Source organism: Poecilia reticulata, chromosome 12, assembly GCF_904066995.2.
Source record: "Poecilia reticulata chromosome 12, P_reticulata-male-v2, whole genome shotgun sequence".
Taxonomy (NCBI): Eukaryota; Metazoa; Chordata; class Actinopteri; order Cyprinodontiformes; family Poeciliidae; genus Poecilia; species Poecilia reticulata.
In genome coordinates this window covers 24,716,245-24,737,234 of record NC_088841.1, presented here as the reverse complement: position 1 = coordinate 24,737,234, position 20,990 = coordinate 24,716,245, and the positions used below count along the sequence as shown (strand labels likewise).

Below are 20,990 nucleotides of genomic sequence, written 5' to 3'. Positions count from 1 at the left end.
GGCTTTTCTTTTTTACAATTACATAAAATGTTATTTTACTCCATTTTCATTGTTTTAAGTTTTTAATTTTTAGCTCTTTGAGGTCAAATCTGGAAATGACCAAACATTTTCCTGCAGCATTTCATCTCATTTCACATTGTTTTCTTATTTTTTCATTTCTTATTTTTCTTCTAAAACTTGACTTTGCAGTTTTCTTGCTAACTGCTTTTCTATATGCAATAAAGTTAAAGTGTTTTTCTTTATTTATTCTTTCATTTTCTTTGGTTTATTGAGGATTATGGCTGTTTTTTTACCCATCATGCTTCAGTTTAAGCACTTTGACGACCAACAGCTAAAAATAGTTTATTTTTAAATCTACTTTAAATTATGTTTTTCCATGGTCACAATCAGAAATATTTCATTAAATTCACTGACCTAAAATGTATCAGAAATGACAATTTAAATAAGTTATATTGAGTTTTTTAATACAATTAAATTATATATTTTATATAGACGCTGATCAGGTCCAAGTAAGTTATCAAGATATTTTCTCTGCCTTCACCAGCAGCATTTAGTTCCCTGTTTGTTGATTCAACTCAGGCAGCAACTTGCTGAATGTGATCTTTTGCTCCTGACACGCGCTGCGTTTTCTTTCTTTTCTCTCCGGTTTGGCGTTCAGATCTTTGAGGCCTTTGATTGAGACAGGAATCTCTCTGCCCTGCATGCTGCTGCCACCACTGAGGCTCTAACAGCTGCTGCAGCATCAGCTGGGTCACTTTCAGCTCAGACGACTGGAACATTTCGTCTTTATGTAGGTTCAAAAAACCAAATCTACACAGGCATATTAGAGCCATTGTGGGTATATATATTAAAAACAAGTAAGATTCTGTCAAAACACTCATTTTTCAAAAAAATTCACAAAATGTTTTCCTCTATTGTGCAAGGATGTGTTAGAGATCAATCACACCAAGAAAGGTAGCAAAAATGACAGAATCTGTTCATTTTAGAAGGGAAAACAGTCCTTTAAATGAGTCCTTTAAATCTCCATGGCAACCAGTTACCCTCCAGTTTAATGAGGCGGTGAAAAGCGTTTGGAGGCGGCCGTGTGCCGGGCGCGAGCCGGCTGCCATTCATGCATTCAGAGCCTAATCCTGGCCACCAGCAGAAACATGGAGTCAGCGTTACGTCACCTCACTGAGCTGCAAACTCTGCCTTAAAGGAGCAGTTCGTCTTTTAATCTGATTGTATAACAGGAGCTCTACATCTGGGGATGGAGCGCTGACAGCTACAGACTTCTGTGTTGAGTCAGAGCTGCTCTTCCTGATCCACCTCTAATGCCCTTCATTCAACCTTTAGCTTTAAGAGCTGCTGATGGAAACGACAGGCTGCCAGAGTCTCTACTGAAAAACACTAAACATCAACCAAGCCGGACAGAATTTCACATTTTTACTCTCCTTTGCATTAATATACACTATCAAAAAACATCCTCAAACTGTATTTACTTTATTTTATGTCATAAAACAGAAATCTTTTGCAAAAATCACCAAAAATATGTATCTGTTGCAGCCCAAACAAGTTTTCTATTGCTTGTTTCTGAAATCCTGTATGACATCACAATAGCAAACGTCACAATGGAAGTTATGCTAACAGCTATGTCATAAACTTCATCTCAGCATAAAACAGAATTAATTTTTCAAAAATGATTTTATGCTACTAGCATTTATTGAAATTCGTGTTTTAGCATAGCTTCCATTGTAGCATCAGATCAATTTTAGCATAAATTAAGTCGTGGCCTTGGCTTTTTCTTGATCCTTCTGGGTTGCCGTAGGATGGATAAACGGATGAAAACAGTTAGTTGAGGAGATCTATGTTGAGAAGCATGAAAACTACAAACACACAGTATAGAGAACTACAAACTTTACTCAATAAAAACAAGTTAAAGATATGAATTTCTTTTTTCAAGTTTTTAGACATTATTTTAAACGCATAAGAACATTTATATATCTTCAGTAAGTTTGAGTGTGAATACTTTTGCACGTATCTGTTTCAGAAAACAGATACTTCCTGTCTGCTAGCTATGCTAATCTGCCTCATAAACATGCTAATATCTCCTCCGCCAGCAGCTGCTGATGCTAATTCCTGGCTCTGATGCGGCTCATAATGAACCTGATCACTAATGACATTAACAAACCCGACTGACACTCAGCAGGGAGGGTCAGTTTGGAACAACTGGCACTTTCACCGCTCCAGGAATTCAAGCAAAAATGACATTTTTTTAACCAGAAGTGAAAGATTTTGGGACTTTCTTTTGTGTATTTGACATTTTTTGAATTTTTAGCCAAGTTTCTAGTGCAAATATCTTGAATTAACTTAAAATAAGAAAACTGATAACGTTTTTTTAGCAAAACATAAGAGCTGGTTTAAGTAAATAATATTGATGGAAAAGTACAAGATTGTTTCACTTGTAACAATCTACTTTATAAGTTAAATAACTAAAATAAAATCTCTATAATTTTGTGCAAAACAAATTGTAATGAACATATTTTGTGTGGTTTAGGCTTTGGTTGCTAGGTAACGGGCAGATTATTTCACTTGTAACAAATCACTTTCCCCATGTTATAAGCAAAACAAAATGCCAGTGGAAGTATTACTTCTTTTTAAATCGATATTTATGAATTATTGATTTATCGTGCTTAAAAGTTAATTACAACAAAAGCCACAGAGGAAGTTATGCTAAAACAGACGTTACTTTATACTACGACTCTATTTTAATAGTTTATTCTCGTAAGTTTATGTTTATTTTCTTAGAGTGGCCCTAACACTCCAACCATACATGTTCTCTGATTCTTCAGAGAATACATTTTGCCATGACTCTAAACTGAAGAGCAGTTTTGAGGCAGTTTTATGATATTCATTGTTTGTGCAACTCGCCAAAAAAATAAAAAGTGAGAGAAAAAGCCGCAGGCAGCTCTTGTGCTGCTTCATGAATGGACACAAAGAGCAGAAAGAGGGGTGGGAGGGGCCGCCTCGCCTCTCCTTTGTGGGGAATAAAGGCGCAGTCCGGAGCAGCTGCTGCTGGCTGACCGGGACATTTGAGACGGATCCTTTCACCCAAAACAAAGTCTGGAGCCGAGAGTGAGCGGAGAGGAGGCGGGACAAAAGGCACGCTTAGGCAGGACAGCGTGGCGGTGACTCCCCATTCAGCAGCAGGAGGGGGAGGGGGGACGGACCGCAGCTTTTAAAGTTGACAAGAGTCACAAAGGTCCGCCATATGGACGCAGGGACATCATCTGCTCGGGAGTCACTGAAAGGAAGACGGAGCAGCCAATCAGAGTCCAGTTCTGAACAGCTGCTCTGCCCGGCAACAAGAACTGGATTGTGATTGGCTGCTGCGGTGGGACACTTCCTGGTTAGCCTGCTCGAGGCTGAAGATGTAACTGACTTTTTAAACCGTTTCTAATTTATACAGTGAAAGTTTCATTTGTTTTATCTTTGTTTTGTGAAGTTAAAAATGGGTTTAAGCTTATAAAACACATTTCACTTCGTGTGATGCCTGAATCTTTTTATTTTAAAAAGTAATGCATATTAATAGTTAAATACAACGGTGTGTTAACGACATTGTATACAGAAAAACAGTTTATTTTTTTAACCAAAAATCAAAATTTCTAGAAAACAAGAAATGATTTTTTTTTAGTTTGCTCTTTGCAAATTTTAGACTTTTGAATCTCAAAATTTCCAGAAGTGAAACATTTTTGACTCTCTTCTACCCCCACAAAAATATATTAAACATGTCGAAATTATGTATGAAGTTTAATATAAATACAAACCCTTGTGCATTTTGTGAGTCAAATATTAGGACAACAGAACTTTAATTCCAGTTTAATAAATGTTTTTTTGGAAATATTTTCAAAACTGGATATTGTGTAACAAATTTAATTAGACTTTAGTTTTTCTATAATAAATCCAGTCTTCTAAAAGAGTCACATTATGGTCATTTAATCGTGGCACAAACGCTGTTTCTAAGAAATCACCCCATTTTTAACATTAAAAAAAAACTCAAGGGCTTAAACATGTTTTATACATTTTATCAAAGATAAACCACTGTTACTGTTTAAAAATAAAAAACTACATTTAAGCAGAAAATATTTATTACAGTAAAAAAACGGGAATCACAGTAAATATAAACCGTTTTAAATCTTGTAAACAAAGTTTAATAATAAAACAACAAACATCGGACCTGATGAGGTGTGAATCTGCTCCACCTAGTGGAGATGTGTGGTAATGACATGGAGCTTCTGACTCATATTTATATCAGTTTGATGCTGAAACACTTAAGTGCAACAAAGTTGCGAACAATAAATCAGGAATAGAGAAATAAATCTGTCAGGAACTGCAGCAAAAGCCACCGGTTTGCTTAATTAGTAAACATATTCACAGTAAAGCCATTAGTTCTTTATCAATAACAAAAACCTCAATGTTTTTACTTCTGGTTTATCCCAGTAAGTGACAACAACTGTCATCTCAATACACTTTGGGATAATTTTACTTCAGTCACCTACATTCCAGTCGCCATTACATTTATAATAAGGTCAGTAAATTATTAAAAGTTTACATAGTTTGTAGTAACGGCGCCTGCAGGAGAGTCGCTAAGGCTAAAAACTAAAACTCGATGTCCAAACTACTAACGAACATCAACGGGTTGGGAAACCAGAACCTACAGCCACTAAAACGGGACACGGCTCCGCTTTTGTTTACTTTTTGTGAAGAAGAAAACAGCGCTGGTCTTCTTCAGAGGTTTTGTGTCGGTTCCTTCAGGTGTTCTTGGTGCAGCCAGCGCCCCCACAGGCGACGGAGGGAACAGGTTTTTCACTTAGCTTGGCTCTTTTGACTCAGTGCAGTGTGAGAGTTAAGAGCTAATTATTTAAATGTGTCATTAATTTATCAAAACTCTCCATCCTCCATAGACTTTGGGTCTTTTGGGCCATCTTTAAATAAAGCCAGTTCATAAATTGATTGTTAAAAATGTACAACAAACCTTTCTGAAATACCTTTGTCGTTTTTTTATTATTATTATTATTATTTCATGCAAATACAGCTCAACACATCTTAATTGAATATTCACCTTGGATTTAATGTCAATGCAAATCATGAACATCTTGTTATTCTGATGTTTCTGAACTAAATTAACTTTATTTTAGACTCATGAAAAGTTATTTTATATTCTATATTTTTACTTTTTGTACTTGAGTACGTTTCAAAACTTGTACTTTACTTTAACTTGAGTAGAACAGTCCAACCTGTACTTTTCAACCTCTGACGTAAAATTGTATTAATCATAAACGTCAGTGACGTGAAAAGGTGAGAAGTTGTTCCACCTAGTGGAGATAGAAGGTAATTACAACCAGATTCCTGATGTGGAATATAAAACAGAAGAAGACAAAAAAGTAGCTGAGATCAGAAACTGAAGACCAACCAGGAAGAAAATAATTTATTTCTATTAGAAACACTGAGTTCCACGTTAATTTGGAGCGTAAATGTACCATTATTATGTAATTATTAGCTCCAATAATCAATCCCACTTTGGATTTTGTTCCTCTCTTAATAATAAACACATCTGTTTAAAAACTGAATTCTCTGGTTATCTTTTAACTAATATTTAAACATGTTTGATGTTATAAACATGGAAGAACTCTGACATCTGGGACATTTTCATCGTATGTAAATTGGTATATTGCACTTTTCTGTTTAAAATATAATAAATGTTCCATAAAGGCCAAATAGTGTTTCAGAGAAGCAGACAAAATGTTACTTAAAGATTCTCAAAAACAGGAACAACAACAACAACAACAAACCATCATGGAGTGCAGATAGTTGAATACTGCGCTTACACTCTTCACACCACAGGATGGCGCCCTTTCTTGTCTAACGCCAGAGAAGTAAACCATACCGGAACCCGTCCGCATCGAACTCCACCAGGTTCGACACTGTGAATATGTGAATAAACTCTTTTCAATAATAATAATAATACAAACAATAACACTATTTCAGTGTTTTAATGACGCCTTGATTTCCTCCGGCATCCATCCAGTTCTCAGTTAGGTATCAAAATAACGACACAGATAACAACAGTAATTCAGTCCCTGAACGCATCTTATGTCTGCGACTCCTCCGTCTCCTCCGTTATGGTCCGATATCGCTGCGGCTGGTTCTTAACCAGCGGAGACACCTTCCTGCCGAACAGGGTCTGTCGCCGCTTCATGCGCATGAATTTGCGGGAGGTTACCAGATCCCCGTAGCCCTGGGAGTGGGAGAAGGCGTAGCTGGAGCGGCGGGTGCTGACGCGCCGTGGAGGCGGCCGGTAAGGAGCCGGAGCCGGCTGTCCCTCCTTCCGAGCCTTAAACCTCACCTGGAGCGGGACAGGGCGGTCAAATGTAGCTTGAATCTAGTTACAAACCTTCTGTTGAGCAAATACTGACACTGTTCCGCGTCATGGTGCTGAAGTTAAGTAAATATTTCAGATAAATATTGTTCTCAGGGGCTAGGTTTTTGGAAAAAGAAAAAGAAAAACGTTAGCCACTGGAAAAAAATCAAAATGGCGGCCATTTTTCACCATTGTTCAACGATGTATGAGGGTCGTTTAAGTTTTTATGAAATCTTTTTTTTTACTTTTGAAATCTTGGAAATTTCCTTATTTTTTCTAGAAAATTTCTGATACTGATCTCAATATTTCTGAGTTTTTTAAGAAAATGTTTTCCACATTTTTTCCAAAAAAAAATGTATAGAACTTTTTGTCAGAATTTTGTCAGTTTTTTCTATACAGTTTTTGAGTTTTAACAAAAATTTCAAATTTTTTTCAAGGAGGTTTCTAAGGTTAGCCTAAAAGTTTCTGAATTTTTAGCACATTTTTGACTTCACACTCAAAAATTTAAAAAAAATGTTCTACATTTTTGAGATTATTCTCAAAATTTCTGACTGTTTTGGCAGAATTTTACCCTAATTATTTTTCTATCTACAATGGCCTTGATACGCCGTCATACAATGGTCTCCATGGTTCTCCTGGAAAATTAGTTTCGCTATAAAATCATAAATTAGATGAATTAGATGTAAATCTCTTTTTATCAGATTTTTGCACTTACATGTTGCTTTAAACAACCGTTCAAACACATCATATGGCTTTAACGTATGTCGATACAGTAAAACGCTCCTGATTTTTGGTTCCCCACCTTATCAGTGATGGTGGGACGGAGCTGCATGCAGAGGAAGCGATAAGCCACAGTGGGCAGGACGCAGAGAAGACAGGTCAGGAGTATCGTCAGCCACACGTTCGGCTGCTTCAAACTGTTCCTCGCTGTGCCTGAAATACATTTTACAACAGTTTATTACCACACAGGCAATTTAGACACATGAAAAATAAGAACAAATTAAGTCTATTCCGTTAAAAGCAGCAGATTATATACAAAAGAAAGGATTTAACTTTCAGCCACAAATTATTAGTGAAGCCAAAGTCTCAGATTTGGAGGTAATAGTGACATCTAGTGGTTAAAACCCCAAACTGCACATTTCTGTAGAAATCCTACTATAAACTGCTGGAGACAAACTGACCACTTGGTTTTCCTACTGCTCTCCAGTTTGCACAATTTCCTGTTATTTAAAAATATTAACTTTATATTCTCTCAGTTTTTCATCTAACTGCACTGAGCCTGATTTATTCCTGTTAAAGGGGAGCTTTTTTAAACTGTTTTTTATTAAGATGTTATAATTTTAGCAATGGAGTTCCACTAGGCACAATTTTTAAGTCCCATATTTTTTAAATTATTATATTGGTTTGCATCCAACGACACTTCAAGAACAAGCAGCTATAAAATGTAGATAGATGGAAGATATTACTTTATGAAAAGGGGTGTATAAATCTATCCCATCAAAAATTGGTATTTACATTGTATGTAAGTATAACTTAAAAAACTTAATTTAGGATATTCAAACTAACTTTCCTTCATTTCTTATAAATTAATGTACATTTTTTTGCTAAAATAAGTGTTTGACATGATAAAAAGCTAAATTTACTCACCGATGAAGGGGAAACTGGAGGTGAACATGAAAAAAAGGCCATTGCTGAAAAGAGTAAATGTGATGGCGAAGTAGGCAGCAATGCTGCCCCACAGGAAGAACTGATTAATCGCTGTCCAGTAAAAAGTGTCAAGAAACATCTGAAAAAAATGAAAAATCAGGTTTTTACTCAGTTTTCTTTGGCGATAAGCTCAAAAGTTAGGAATCATGTCAACTGTGCTACTAAAACGTTCAACACCAATTTAGTTTAATTTGAACAAGGTGGGGCTGCCAATTTCACACCAACATGCATCATTTAAAATATGCTAGAAATGTTTTTTTCCATAACCAAGCATGCAAAAATTCATACAAACCTAGCAATTATATAATAAATGATATTCAATCAATCAATCAAATTTTATTTGCATAGCACATTTCAGCAGCAAGGCATTTCAAAGTGCTTTACATAATAAAAAAACAGCATATGACGGTGAATGAAGAGTGAGAAAGAGAAAGAGATAAAAAAAGATTTAAAAAAGATAAAAACATTAAAACCTGCACCCATTTTAGAGTCCCAGTTTACCTGGGACTCTAACCCGATGGGAATTTAGTCAAAAACACCGTTTGACAAGGACTCCAACCTCTAGGTTTTTCAGACTTTAGTTGAAACGCCGTCAATTGGGACTCCAACCCTTCGGCCTTTAGTCAAATCGCCGTTTGACAAGGACTCTAAAACATTGAAGACATCAAAACAGCAAAGAATGTCTTACCTGAGCGCTCACTACTATCATCAAGCTGGTTTGTGTCAACAAAGCGAAGGACTGATAGTCCGCTACGGCTTTGCCGTCACCTCGGACGGAGTCCTGCATGGCTGCCCACGGGATGAAGAAGATGACCAGGGAGGTGTAGGTGCTGACTATTACACATCGGACAAAAATCTTTTTACTGAAAAACGTGTTGAGCTGGCCGGGAGAGTAGAGCTGAGGATATCGGAAACTCCAGCGGTCGTTGACGTCCTGCGAGAGAAACAACAGGAAAAGGTACGAAGCTAAGGGACCAGAGCAGGATCTAGCCCACCATGACTCTGACTTTTAAATGAAAAATAACAAGACTCCTCCTACCCGGTCAAAGAGGCCCAAGGCGAGAACTGAGGTAGCAGTGTAAACCATGTTGTACAGGGTGATGAACCAGTCATCATAAACAGTCTGGAACCACAAAAGCATCAGTCAACATCCACACAAAGCGTCAACTTTCTTCCCTCAGGACTTTTAACTCACCTGAGCAGAGAAGCCGCAGAAGAAACCGTACCAGAAGTGAACAAGGGTGTAGCTAAAGTTCTTGTAGAAGAAATATTGCAGGAACTTGCACATGCGAATGTAGGACCAGCGGCCGTGCACCAGCAGGAGGCGCTGGAGGTACCGGAACTGGGCGAAGGAGAAGTCGCTGGAGAGAACCGCCTGCATCCCTTCCTGACCGCTGATGCCCACGCCGATATGAGCAGCTAGAAGCAAAACAACGAGATCCGTCACTCGTTTTTCAGTCTGCAGGGTCCCTGGACCTTCTCCCACAATTCACTCAAAGCTGAGCAGCTGATGAATAGCTGAGGGACGTTTTGTACACAACAAAACAGTCATGGAGAGAGAGACACGTCTTTCTGCAGAGTTTTTTAGCCTTTTGACAATCTTTGCAGTTATTTAGTGAAGAATCGTTCAAAAACGACACAATTTTTGTATGGTTACGTGAATGAGAGCTGATTGCGACACTTTCAGTCGATACCAAACAGTCAACACGTGGTCATGTGTTGACTGATAGACCAGGCATCCCTGATAGCCTGGTCTATCAGGGATGCCTGATATTCTGGTAAATCAGTTCAATTGGTGATCAAAATTACAACTTTTGCTACATTTCTGGTGCAGTTTGTTTCACACTGTGTTGCATCAGATGAGCCAAATCTGTTCCCCTCCTCACCTGTGGTGGCACTGCCCCAAGAACCACTGAATGAAACTACAGAAATCTCAGAAGAAGACACTGACCACAACTTCCTTCTTAGCAAAATTTAAACAAAAATGGAGTAGCTTCAGATTTTAGCAGTTGTAGGATTTCTCTTTTGTCTTTGGCTAAAGACCACAGCTCATTTCTCCCACTAGAGCTAGGCTAGGATGTTTGTTGTGGTTGTATTTACCCAGAATGCCCTGCGTTATAGTCGACTTTTGGAGCGGTCTCTGGTCCGTTTGGTGTTCACATACATCACAAACCACCTGGAGTCACCTCTCCTGATTCGATCACGCCCAAAGCATATCAGTAACAAAACGGTCACAGACAAAGCAGCACACCTTTCTGCAGACATTGTAAACAATACGCTGCAATTTCCATTGAGGAGTTTTTACCAATTTAACAATCTATTTATAACAATTTATATTTAGTGAGGAATTGTACAAATATTCATAGTGCCTCACTTTGTCCAACAACCCGCTGCTGCTCAAAACCATTCAGGCTGCCCGTGGATACAAAAACCGGAGAGTGGAATTGGACTGGTAGTCTGCAGTTGGTCCTTCGTTGATCAAATTCACTTGGACAGCAACATGCTCAAAAACTCCTGACCAATCATGCAACACTTTGTACAGACCTCTGTTGAACAGTATCAGAAAGGAAAGAAGATGGATTCCTGCAAACCAGATGACCCAATTTTCAACTACATCAATGAGAGTCAATTTTGACGCTTCAGGTGAAGTATAGGAGAAACTTTAGTTGGACTTAAACTCTCATTTCTGATTTTTACCCTTGATCATGCTGACATCATTGGCTCCATCTCCAATGGCCAGAGTTATGGCCTGCTTGTACTTCTTGACCAGCTCAACCACCTGGGCCTTCTGCAGAGGGGTGACCCTGCAGCAAATCACCGTCTTGCACATGCATGCCGTCCTCAGCAGCTCCAACTCCAAGTCCTCCTGCAGTGCGTAGGCCTAAAGACGAAGAGTTCACACACTTCCATAGGCGCTATAACTCCAGCTACCCAAAGACTGCATTCTTCTCTCTGATTCAGAAAATAACTGAAACTGTTTGGTGCCTAAAACAGCTTCTTACCAGGCTGTGTCCATTTATAATCAGGCCATATTCTTCGTCTACTCTCTCATCCGGTACAGTCTGGATCTTCTGGAGCCAAAACAGGCCGGCTCGAGCTTTGATCACCTTCAGCTTCTCTACTGATCCGGGACACATTTTTCTTCTGGCTTTCCTGAAAATGAGAAAGATGGCAGCTAACTAAATTTCATGGCTAATTTGTCAGTTTTCATAAAATCATAGTTAAGACAGAGATAAATTATGAGTTATCAAGGGATTTATTGTGAAAAGGCATATTGGTGGAGTTGGATGGCATGTTTGTATGTGAGGACACCTACCATGTTCCTGAGACATGGTAGGTGTTTCAACAGTGTTGAATTTATTGCTTTAGCATTAGCTTCTGCTAAATACCGTGTTGATATAGTTTTTAACCATTAGCTCTGGTAAAATATTGTGTTAGCATTGTACTTTAACACTAGCTAATGCTAAATCACTTGTTGGTATAGTTCTTTAGCATTAGCTTCCATAAAATACCATGTCGTATAAAGCTTTATCTTTAGCTTGTGCTAAATACCATGTTGGTGTACCTCTTTCACATAAACTTCTGCTCAGTACTAAGTTGTTATGGCTCTTTAGCATTAGCTTATGTTAAATACCGTGTTGGTATAGTGCTTTAGCATTAATGTCTGATAAATGCTTTGTTGGTATAGCTCTTTAACATTAGCTTTTGCTAAAAACTGAGATGGTATAGCACTTTAGCATTAGCTTATGCTAATTAGCTAACATTGTAGCTAGCGGCCTTTCCTCTGCCACTCTGACAGTAGATTTGGACATAACTAGGGTGAAAATCAACATGTCTGCTTTAGCCGAAAGGCATTTTCTCCCACATGTCCTTTTTGAAGACAAGCATCTCAAATTAGAGGTTGTACTTGTCTTAATTTTTAGTGTAAACTTTAATAATGTATAAATTAATTTAAGATCCATGTTTATTAGGTGTGCTCGTCAGTATGAAAGGTGCTGTATCTTTGTTTGAATTTCAAAGCATGGCTTGCATTTACTGCTGGTTGTAAGTAGTAAAAATAATCAGAAGACCCAACAATAAATAGTTACTGATTGACTCACTGCAGCTCCTCTTTGACCTCGTTAGCTGTGTTAGCATTCACAACAAAGATGTCCTTCATCTCGTCTCTCAGCATGTTGCAGGAATATCCAATGTTTTCTGCTGTTTCTGTGAAGTAAAATAAATTAATTACAGATTAAACGGATGAGTTAAATTAAATTAAATAGAATGAATGGGGTTAAAGGCACATTGGGTGCAAACCTTGTTTATCTCCGGTCAGAACCCAGATCTTGATGTCAGCTTTGGCCAGCTGCTCGATGGTGTGAGGGACGCCATCCTGCAGCTTGTCCTCCACAGCTGTGGCTCCCAACAGCTGGAAGCAAAGTTAGCAGTTAGCAACTTTAAAGTCCCGATGTTCTTCTTAGCCATCATCTGTTATAAGCAGAGGAGGGAAGAGCAAACAACTGTACTAGAGAGGAAAAAAATGGTAAGAAGGCGACTCAAGAAGTGAGTAACTGGTCAAAACATCAATCATTTAGTATTTAAAAATTATAAAATCAGACAGAACAAAATATTAAGTTATGTGGAAATGTTGGTATTTTAAAGACCAAAAGCCATCCATCCATCCATCCATCCATCCATCCATCCATCCATCCATCCATCCATCCATCCATCCATCCATCCATCCATCCATCCATCCATCCATCCATCCATCCATCCATCCATCCATCCATCCATCCATCCATCCATCCATCCATCCATCCATCCATCCATCCATCCATCCATCCATCCATCCATCCATCCTAACTAGCATAGCTCTGGTTGTAACTCCTCCCTGGTAGTCAGTGTCATTAGCAGCTCTGACCATCAGGTCCGTTTCTATGTCTTCATAGAGGACGTCCAGCTTGTCCTCGCGTCCCTCGATGGCCATGCTGGCCTCATGGTGGCGCTCCAGCCAGCGCTCCATGTAGCTCTCCTCCAAGTGTTTGTAGGCCAGAGCCAGAGTGCGAAGCCCGTCGCCTGCGTACTCCTGGTTTTGAACATTTCAGAGCCGTTAAAGCGTTTCTCCTTTCAGAGGTAAATCAGACGGTTGGTGGTAACGTCTCACGTTCAGGTGTGTGGTGGTGACGTCCTTCAGCTTGGAGCAGGACGGATGCAGTCGCTCATAGATGATGGTGTCTGCGCCTTTGCAGTAAAGGGTCATCCTGCCCTCAGGGTCACGGACTGGGAGGGAGATTTAAAGAGACGACACTTGGTAAATAAGACATCAATGGTTGGTCCATCCGACCCCTGACCCATAAACAGGGTTTCCCCTTCTGGGGACAAGGCTTTGGCCCCCACAAGGAGCAATTGGTCCCCACAACGTAGTATGTGTCAGGAAAATTGTCCTCTCAACGTATTACAAACAAACGCAAACACACACACACACACACACCTACCAATCACAGACATCCTCTTCCTCACGTTGTTGAAGTCCAGAACAGCCAGAAGCTCATACGTAACTTTCTTCCCCATCTCCATGACCGTGATGGTCTCCGGCGTCCGCGATCGGAAAACAAACCCAAAGTTCCTCGCCGCCGTCACCAGAGCGCCCTCATCTGGCGACTGAGCCTGATAGTTGAGCTTCCCTGGCAGACGACACGGAGGACAAGACAGGAGTTTCATGGAGGCAATAATGATTAAATATACATAATTATTTAGTATTTATTTTATATTTAGCCTGGTGATCTCTACTCTCATGCTGCCCTGGGCAGTTGCCAAACACCTAATCAAAATCTGCCACAGAATCCAATAAAGATGCTAAATCTCAATTCTTTGTCAAAGACAACACTGAGCTGTTTCTCACCAATAAGTTAATGTTTTCTGATGTCTGGAAAATGAGCCATTTCAAAAACCTTCTGAATGCAACGTCACATTCAACTGGCTCCAGCACATTTGGTCAGCTGGTTTTACTGCTGTTATGTATTCACAACCCTTTGGTTTTTAATGTAGTTCTACAGAATATATTTTAAATATTAAATTTTTCATTGTACTAGAAGAGCACATTTACAGTTTTGAGGTCTATTATCAGCTGAAATCTGCTGCTTGTGTTAAAAACAGATGAATGTTGGACCCTGACCCTCTTTCTTCTCCTCCGGCATGACGGTGTGGCACAGAGCCAGCAGGCGGAAGAAGGCCTGGGCCTCCGGGATTCCCTTCTTCATCGTCTCCATCAGGTTGAAATCATGGAAGATGAACTTCGGATCCGCCAGCTGGTTCCAGGAGAAGTCCACTCTCTTCGTGTTCTGCAAAGGACATTCATTACTCAGCATATATCTGTGAGGCCAGAGCGTTTTTATCAACATAAATTGATCAGTGGTAAGTTTGATAAACTGCATTGTTTTACTTTTATAGAGTGGTGAAGAAACTTAGACTAATCCGCTAATGGGCGGAGCTCATTTTTTTATTTAACAATTTTGTAAACTTTGAAAATATTTAGGTGACTTAGCTGTCTCTAAAATAATTTATTTGGATTAATTATAAAGCCCAATATTACTTTGTTGTGCAAAGATGCAGCTGACAGTTGACACATGGTCTATTTCAACATGGCAGAATTTAGCGCTTTTGGTCTTTAGCATTAGCTTCTGCTAAACACCATGTTAGTTAGGGGAAGTAATGATTAAATGTGGTTTTCCCACTGTTGATTTCTACCACATTGTTAAACTGCAGATCTTTACTTTTAGTCAGTGGTGGGCACTTTTCCACTAATCTGTTAATAGTGGGGCAGATTTTTTACTAACTTTGAAAACACTTAGCGCACTTAGCTTCCCCTAAACTGATTTCTCTGGATAAATTATAAATTCTTTACTTAGCTGTTTCGTAAACGTTCAGTTGATACAAGGTGGGTATCACTAGTGTTGAATTTAGCTATTTATTACTTTAGCATTAGCTACCACTAAATACTAGCATGGTGTAGGACTTTAGCATTAGCAGAGCTAACAAATTAATCTGAGCTGCATCTTGTGTCTCAGAGCACAAGGTGTCGCCGGTTGAAGATGCTTTACCTTCGTTATCTCGATCCTTTGGCCAGAAATGTCACATAGCTCACCTGAAAAAAAGAGAAACGTTTGTCAGAATCAACTCATTTTCAACATTCAAAGAATACATTAGATGGCCGCGGAGCATTCAGATGCCTGAACCACCTGAACTGGTTGCTAGTGATATGGAGAAGCAGCAGCTGTAGCTGGAAATCTATTGTACTGATGTGAAATTTAAAGTCAGACCAACAGAACAACATTTTTAGAGTTAAGGTGTGAATTAGTTCAGGCAGCCGATGGACACTGGATGAGTCAAGGACTGGTTCTACTGCTTTACTAGACAACAAGGGTTATCTAGAAAGTACTTCTTCCCCAAAAACCTCTCTCTGAATACAACAAACTACTACCAAAATAAACACAAAGAAACTCAGCAGGTGTCAGATTCCTACCGTAGTTCCTCCCGTTGATGGAGCACTTGTTGAAGGTCATGATGTTCTGCGTCAGAGTGCCGGTCTTGTCGCTGAAGATGTACTTGATCTGACCCAGCTCCTCGTTGAGCGTGGTCGTCCTCGCCTGGGCTGGAGTGTCTTTCTTTGGATAGTACATCTTCCTGTCCCAGTCTATGAAGAAGCTGTTCCCAAGGCGGATCATCTCCACGCTGAAAAACCAGACAAAACGCTGAGTTTCCACGTAGCACCGTGGCTACTGCTGCTAAAGCTATCGACTTCACGAACCTGACGTAGAGAGAAATGGGCACCACCGTGTTGAGGACGATGACGTAGGACCAGAAGGCGTAGAAGGACGATAGAGGAATGTCAACGCCTGGTTGGCGGGGAAGAAACGCGGTGAAGGCCGAGCCCTCGTTCACCTCCCAGACGGCGTGGCCAACCGTCATGATGGCGCAAATGGTTGCCAGGAAACCAAAGATCTAGCAAAAATGGAGGATTATCTTCAATCAGCGAAAAGCAATGGACACACTTCTGCAAATGCGCAAATAATGAAGCTAATTGTTCATTTAGTGGTTTTACTGTCATTGAAAACATTAAGACTTCCCTTAAATTCTTTTTCTGGATAAATTATAAAGCCTCGTTTATGTGGCTGTTTAGTAAACTTTCTTTACTAAACAGTAAAGAGTAAAGTACTTTCTTTACTGTTGATGGTGGGTATCAACATGGCAGAGTTTACCACATTATTGCTTCTTCATTAGCTTTCACCGAATAAAATGCTGGTTTAGCGTTTTAGCGAAAAGATTATTAATGATGGCTGCTTTAGAGTTAGCGCAGCTAACTTTTCACCACTGTTTGTATTATAACATTTTTTAAATTGTGGATGCTTGAACTCACACACAACACCAGGATGTTCATCAGCTGATCGATGTTGGTCCGTTTAAACGTGGTTCTCCCGCTGTTCTGCATGAGTTTGGTGTCAGAACCTGAAAACAACCAAACACAGAGGCAGTTATTCCAGTTACTGAAAGTTAAGGAAAACTCTTGTAGACGTCTAGTCTGCATGGAAATCACTCATTGAGACCATTTCAAAGTATCTCTCCACTACAACCTAAGCAGCTGCTGCTCTGGCCGCAGGGAGGGATTCTTACCTGCGAAGATGACCAAGCCGAAGCACCACTCTGTGTTCCTCACAGTGCATCCTCTGAGCAGGATCTTGTCGTTGTCCAGCCCGTGTTGCTGTCCATCCACAGTCAGAGTCCCTTTGAACTTGTCCAGACGGTTGTTTGGAGGCTCGCATCGAACTTCACCTGAAAAACACAGACATTAGCATCCAGATGTTTACAAGAAACCTTTTTGTTTCTCATAGTCTGACATTAAAGGTGACTTATTATGCTTCCTTGAACAGCTTAGTACAGGTTTAGAGGTGATACAGAACATTTTTTGCACAAAGTCATTTTTAGATAATGAAATTATAGTAAAATGTGCTGGAATTCCATTTGGGTTGCTAGGTAACAGTGCAGGGCTCTGTTAGGGTTGCTAGGTAACGGTGCTGGGCTCTGCTAGGGTTGCTAGGTAACGGTGCAGAGTTCTGCTAGGGTTGCTAGGTGCTGGGCTCTGCTAGGGTTGCTAGGTAACGGTGCAGAATTCTGTTAGGGTTGCTAGGTAACGGTGCTGGGCTCTGCTAGGGTTGCTAGGTAACGGTGCAGTGCCTGTGGAATGCAACTCAACAATTAAGAGGTTTTAAAAACAAAAAATTTTTCAGACAACAAGAAAACATTAACTAGTAGCCAAAAAGTTCCTGGGTGTTTTTTAAGTGTTTGTTTTTGTTTTTACTAGCATTAGAGACACAAATGTAAGAATAAAAATGTTCAAAATGTGAATTTTGTATAATTGGTCCCCTTTAAATCAATCTAATTGTTTCATGTTTAAAATATTTTTTAAGCTTTGAAAAAATATCTACTATTCTACTATTTGGTAGAATTTCCTTTTAAACTAATCGTTCCTCATGATGGCAGCTATTTTTTGAAGTGCTCCAGTCCCTCTTTATGTCATCCATGAGATTTTGTTCTGATGCTTGCAAGTTTCTTCCTTATTCCTTCAAATTATGGTCAAACATTTTAGTTTCAGTTTCCTCAGACAACAGGCCATGTCTGAGTGCTTCTCCAGACTGTAATCTGGCTTTTGGAGCGATGGCTTCTTCCCTCCTGAGCAGCTTTCCAGTTCATGTCTGTACAGAATTCATTATTCTGGAAATTAAAAATGAATTTCGGCCATCTTTACTGTCCTAAGACATGACAGCTTTTCTCTAATTTCCAGTCAGATTGTGAGGAAAAGAACAGGCTAAGTGTCTTTATCTGGTTGCAGCTGAAGATGATCAGGAATCTCAGCTTGTTACCTTTGAAGGCAGACAGGTTGTCCACGTTGTCTCCCATCTCCCCGGTGACGGTCAGGGCCTGTTTCACCTTCAGGTTGGTTTCCCTGAGTGACACCAGGAAGACGTAAGACGCACAGTTTAGCTGCATGTTCAGGCGTTTCTGGATCTTCACTCACCCGTCTAACTCGGCTGTTTCCACATAAATCAGGTTGAGAGGTTCGCTGCTGGACAGAAGCAGGAGGTCGGCCTGAACGGACCATCAGGTCAGGAAAAGAGGCTTCAGCTTTCACACATTTTACATTAAAAAAAATAATAAAATCTCCACTTTAAGAAGTCCAGACTCACTGGAACAAACTGGTTGCTCTTCAGTTTGATTATATCTCCAACCTGGATGTTCATCCATATTTCGTCTCTCAGCCTGGAAAGAAAATCCTCTAAATTATCTGGCTGGATGATAAAAACTCACTAACTGTGTTTATGGGTAAAATCTTGGAAGCGGTGACTCACTCTCTGTGTATCAGGACTTTCACCTGGCGGTTATTCACCTGCTTGTCCTGTTTGTGTCTGTTCTGCTCATTTCACATAGATAAAGGAAGAAAACATTGTTTTCTCATGTTTGATTTCACCGTTTCCTGTAGGAACAGCTGGTTTTTTATCCTTACTATGTCATCGTTAGCATCTTTGACCCCCGATACTGAAAGGACGATGAGAAGCGGCACAGCAGTGGTGAACCAGGGAACAGCTGAGATTTGAGGAATTAGCTGTCAAACGACACAAAACATAATATTTTTACTGCAAAAAGTCTTAAAATTTACACAGATTTAGGCAAAAATACACATTACACAATTAAAAAAATATTTATTTATACATTTAAAACCACAGAAAACATTAACAACTCAGAATAATAACTGAAATGTTCCACCTGTAGGAGGAGGAGGAAGAGGAAGTAGGCGTTGGCGAGTCTGCTGAACTGTTCGAAGAGGTTCAGAGGCAGGAAGGAGAAAAGGTTGTATTTGGACGTTTTGATGGCATTTTTCTGAGGAACAAAAAGAATAAAAATGTTTAAAAATATTAAGTCTTCTAAATCAAATGTGGAATAAAGATAAAAAATAAATCACCCCAAGTTAAAGTCATTAATAAAACATGTCATGTATCCCATAATGCATCTCTAAACCATCCGAAACAAACATGATAGAATGTTCTCCTTCTACATTAATTTATTTTCTGACCATCTGTGCATCAAACATAATGTAATATTAGAATATTTCAACAGGAAGTAGTTTATTTTGAAAGGTTGAGGACAGGATGTTCAAAATGTAGAGCTGCGGTAGAGAAGCTAATATAGAAATAAAACAATGTGTGATTTTTACTGATTTTAAAGTGGATTATTGTGAGATTTTCTACTTTATTGTTAACCAAAAATTATGACTTTTGTATTTATTTTTTCAAATACATTTTTATCAATGTAATTAGCAGAGAAGCTAAAATTAGCCGTGCTAATGTGCATAAATGTGCAAAGGATGCATCAGTATACTGGTTAACAATTAATCTGTTTTATGTTCTAATTATTTATTACCCATCAAAGTTTATCTCATAACCAAGATGACATGAACTTTGCTTGTTTTAGTATTTTATGTCATTAATTACATATTTGCATGTTTTGCAAATATGTAACAAGCAGGACAAAGTCCACAAACCCAAACACACTTTTAATTTGCACACGTTATCAAACATGAACCCAAAATGCAATAATGCCTGCAAATTAATATTTACCTTTTCAAAACATGATTGATAATGTATTACTTTAGATTCTTTATTTTCTTTAAATTTTCCTCCTCAGAACAGATTCAGTTCAGTTTATATTCCAACCAGTGACAAAAAATTAGTAATAAATAATTATTGTAACATTTGAATTATACTGGAAATACAAATATCAAACAATTAAATGAATAAATAAAATCAATATATTTTAGGGCCTCTATAAAAATTATTTACTTTGTGCCTCTCAAGTTTTATTAAAATTGTTACATGTCTAATTATCAATGTTGTATTTTTAATTTATTGAATTGTGGCAGCTTTAGCTTTCCTATTATCAAGTTGACCATCCAGCATGTATGGAAAGCCATAAGTGCCACAATTCATTATTTAAAAAAAAAGGATTTACAATCATTTATGTGAAATTTTTAAGAAAACTTTAGAGACATCCAATAAATTAGTCAATTGTTATATTGAATAATAGATACTGGATATGCTTTAAGTATTGCATCTATAAGCTTTATATAATATTATTTGTCTGTTTCCACTTCCAACAGTAGCCAAAACGATGAGTAGCAGTAGAAAGTGACCCTGGTTCAGCGCGTACTTACAGCATACGGCCAGGTCAGGTTGAAAGCTCGGTCATTCGCTCGCAGCCGTCTCTCCTCCTCTGGGAAAAGATGGAGATGAAAAGTGAAACCAGAGAGGAAACAGCAACCAAACATGTCATGAAGTTTGTCAGATCTCACCTTTCTGCTTCTCCCCTCCACACAACTTTCCAAAGAACGACACGACCGATCCCATCGTTAGGTCGGCTCATCCATCATCACACCACCTGAATTATGAGCCTGAACAGATGAGCAGAGAGCCGCCGCTGATTCAGTTCTCAATAAGAAAGGTGGCCATTTTGTTTTATTCTGTCATTTAAAACATCTGTTTGTTTCAAACCGTTCATGATGTAAAATCAGACTTTTGGAAGAGAAACAAGCCGCCACCTTTTTCACATCTAACACAACTGCTGTCAAATATTTGTGTTGCTAAATATTTTTGTTTGTGCTGCTTTTGTTTTGAAAATATTCTTGAACGTTTAAAGGTCAAAAGTTCAACCAGCCAGCACACATTACCCAGATCTAACAAAATTGGTGTCAATATTGAAAATATTTTCTGATTTATGAATAAATTTATAGCGCTAACTCACTAGAATGAGATGTTTTCCTGTTTTTCCTACTTTGAATAATGACTCAGTGTCA

General features: G+C 38.9%; 2 protein-coding genes across 12 annotated transcripts in view; one reads left to right on the top strand and one right to left on the bottom strand.

Annotated features, from left to right (window-relative positions):
* Positions 1-6,016: 6,016 nt before the first annotated feature.
* Positions 6,017-20,588, bottom strand: atp8b5b (ATPase phospholipid transporting 8B5b). Its single transcript, XM_008424731.3, has 27 exons — positions 20,490-20,588; positions 20,352-20,410; positions 18,908-19,021; positions 18,648-18,746; positions 18,493-18,554; positions 18,331-18,403; positions 18,162-18,232; positions 18,007-18,089; positions 16,760-16,918; positions 16,506-16,594; positions 15,897-16,090; positions 15,612-15,820; positions 15,190-15,233; positions 14,265-14,430; positions 13,585-13,773; positions 13,254-13,369; positions 13,011-13,175; positions 12,407-12,518; positions 12,208-12,313; positions 11,110-11,260; positions 10,805-10,988; positions 9,303-9,526; positions 9,147-9,230; positions 8,796-9,041; positions 8,048-8,186; positions 7,203-7,333; positions 6,017-6,385 (listed from the first exon to the last, which is right to left on the bottom strand). The coding sequence occupies exons 1-27, from the start codon at positions 20,542-20,544 to the stop codon at positions 6,131-6,133; spliced, it is 3,579 nt and encodes a 1,192-aa protein (XP_008422953.2). The 5' UTR covers positions 20,545-20,588; the 3' UTR covers positions 6,017-6,130.
* The window catches only part of LOC145554046 (uncharacterized), a 45,683-nt gene continuing 30,942 nt past the window's right edge, over positions 6,250-20,990 (top strand). For 8 of the 11 annotated variants that reach the window (XM_081613291.1, XM_081613290.1, XM_081613289.1 and 5 more), the window contains exon 1: positions 14,415-14,503. The gene's annotated coding sequence lies outside the window, so the exon portion shown is untranslated. Of the gene's footprint in view, positions 6,338-14,301; positions 14,504-18,192; positions 18,249-20,555; positions 20,639-20,990 lie in introns of those variants that run through there. The other 3 variants (XR_014090083.1, XR_014090085.1, XR_014090084.1) reach the window with 3 other exon arrangements.